This window comes from Mus pahari, unplaced genomic scaffold (genome assembly GCF_900095145.1).
Source record: "Mus pahari unplaced genomic scaffold, PAHARI_EIJ_v1.1 scaffold_8854_1, whole genome shotgun sequence".
Lineage (NCBI taxonomy): Eukaryota > Metazoa > Chordata > Mammalia > Rodentia > Muridae > Mus > Mus pahari.
The window spans coordinates 41,666-43,332 of NW_018393796.1; the positions used below are offsets into that span (position 1 = coordinate 41,666).

Below are 1,667 nucleotides of genomic sequence, written 5' to 3' on the forward strand. Positions count from 1 at the left end.
ACCATGATGCTCTCCTTGGCAGAAGAATGTGTGCGAAGAGACCCTGATCACTACTGAGAAGCTTGTGTGTTACAGGTTTTATCCACTATTCCCTTCCTTCTGTTATTGATGGATAGATCTTAGACAGAATACACAAGGAGACTTGTAATCTAGCACTAACAAAATTGAGCCCCAAGGGAGTCTTTGGATTTAGAACCACTAATAAAACAGTTTTCTGTTGAACTTTGGTATAGTCATCTCTTAAACACAGTATTCTCTGTTTCATGAATGTTGTCCTTTGTTATTAAGTTGTATGTTGTATAAAATGCACAATATTGCTCATATAAAACAAAGGCATTGTCTGTGTATTAAACAGAGAACATTTTATGTAATAGTAAACTAACAATTCACCATCCTTGTCCTCCAGCCCACCTGCTATAACCCATCACTTTGAGAAATGCCTTCTTGATATCCTTGTTTCTCAGACTGTAGACCACAGGGTTGAGCAAGGATGTAAAAGCATTGTAAAAGAGTGAGATCTGCTTGTCTCGCTCAGGGGAGTAGCTGGAGTTGGGCCTCATGTAGATGTAAGTGGCAGGAATATAGAAGAGTGCAACCATAGTCAGGTGGGAAGCACAGGTGGAGAAAGCTTTGCAGCACCCCTGAGTAGACTTGATCTTGAGAATTGTGTTGGTAATATGAATGTAGGAGACCACAATGAGGGAAATTGGAATCACAACCACAAAAACACTCAAAACCAGATCCACCATCTCAATGAGGTGAGTATCCATGCAAGCCAGGCTACGCACTGAAGGACCTTCACACAAGTAGTGGTTGACCCTGTTGGGCCCACAATATGGCAGACTCATAGTGAAGAAAGTGTGCAATAAAGATGAAAAGAAACCACAGATCCAAGACCCTGCTGCCAATTGTATGCAGAGACCCCAGTTGAGGATGACAGTATAGCACAGTGGATAACAAATGGCCACATACCGGTCATAAACCATGACAACAAAAAACATGCACTCAGTTATAACCACAGCACCAAACACATACATCTGCAGCCAGCAAAGGAGATGGTCTGAGAGTGAGCAAGAAGATGCACCAACATCTGGGGCATGGTGGTGGTGACATAGCTCATATCCAACAGGGAGAGGTTACAGAGGAAGAAGTACATGGGAGTGTGCAGCTGTGTGTCCAGGCAGACCAGCATGATGATGAGCCTGTTGCCTAGGACTGAGCTCAGGTAGATTAGAAGGAAGACAATGAAGAGGATGCTATTGGTCATGGGGTCACTGGAGAAGCCAAGCAGGATGAACTCAGAAACCCAACTTTGGTTGTGTCTTGGAAACATCCACATGGTGGAGGCTGTAAGAGAATCCATTATTCTATATGTTTCCTGATACATGCTAGCGATAGAGCCAGAAAGGGAAGATCCAGGCTGAGGAGATGGCTCAAAGGTGTTGTTCCAGGTGACCAGACAGCTCAAAGCTGTGTTTAACTCCAGTTCCAGAGTATCTGCTCTCATGTCCACAGGCCACAGATATACATGGTGCACTAACATGCATGCAGGCAAAATCCATATATATAAAATAAAAATCAGTGTTTTTATTAAAGAACAAAGTAAGGCTGGGATATGGGTCTAAGCTCAGTGTTCAGTTCTTGTGCACTCTTCTCAAGCTACTGAA

General features: G+C 43.2%; 1 protein-coding gene across 1 annotated transcript; it reads right to left on the reverse strand.

Annotated features, from left to right (window-relative positions):
* Window positions 1–386: 386 nt before the first annotated feature.
* On the reverse strand, window positions 387–1,387 carry LOC110315747 (olfactory receptor 2A12-like). Its single transcript, XM_021189727.1, is given in 2 exon segments — window positions 387–1,051; window positions 1,054–1,387. Coding segments are annotated over 2 exon segments (999 nt in total).
* Window positions 1,388–1,667: the final 280 nt, after the last annotated feature.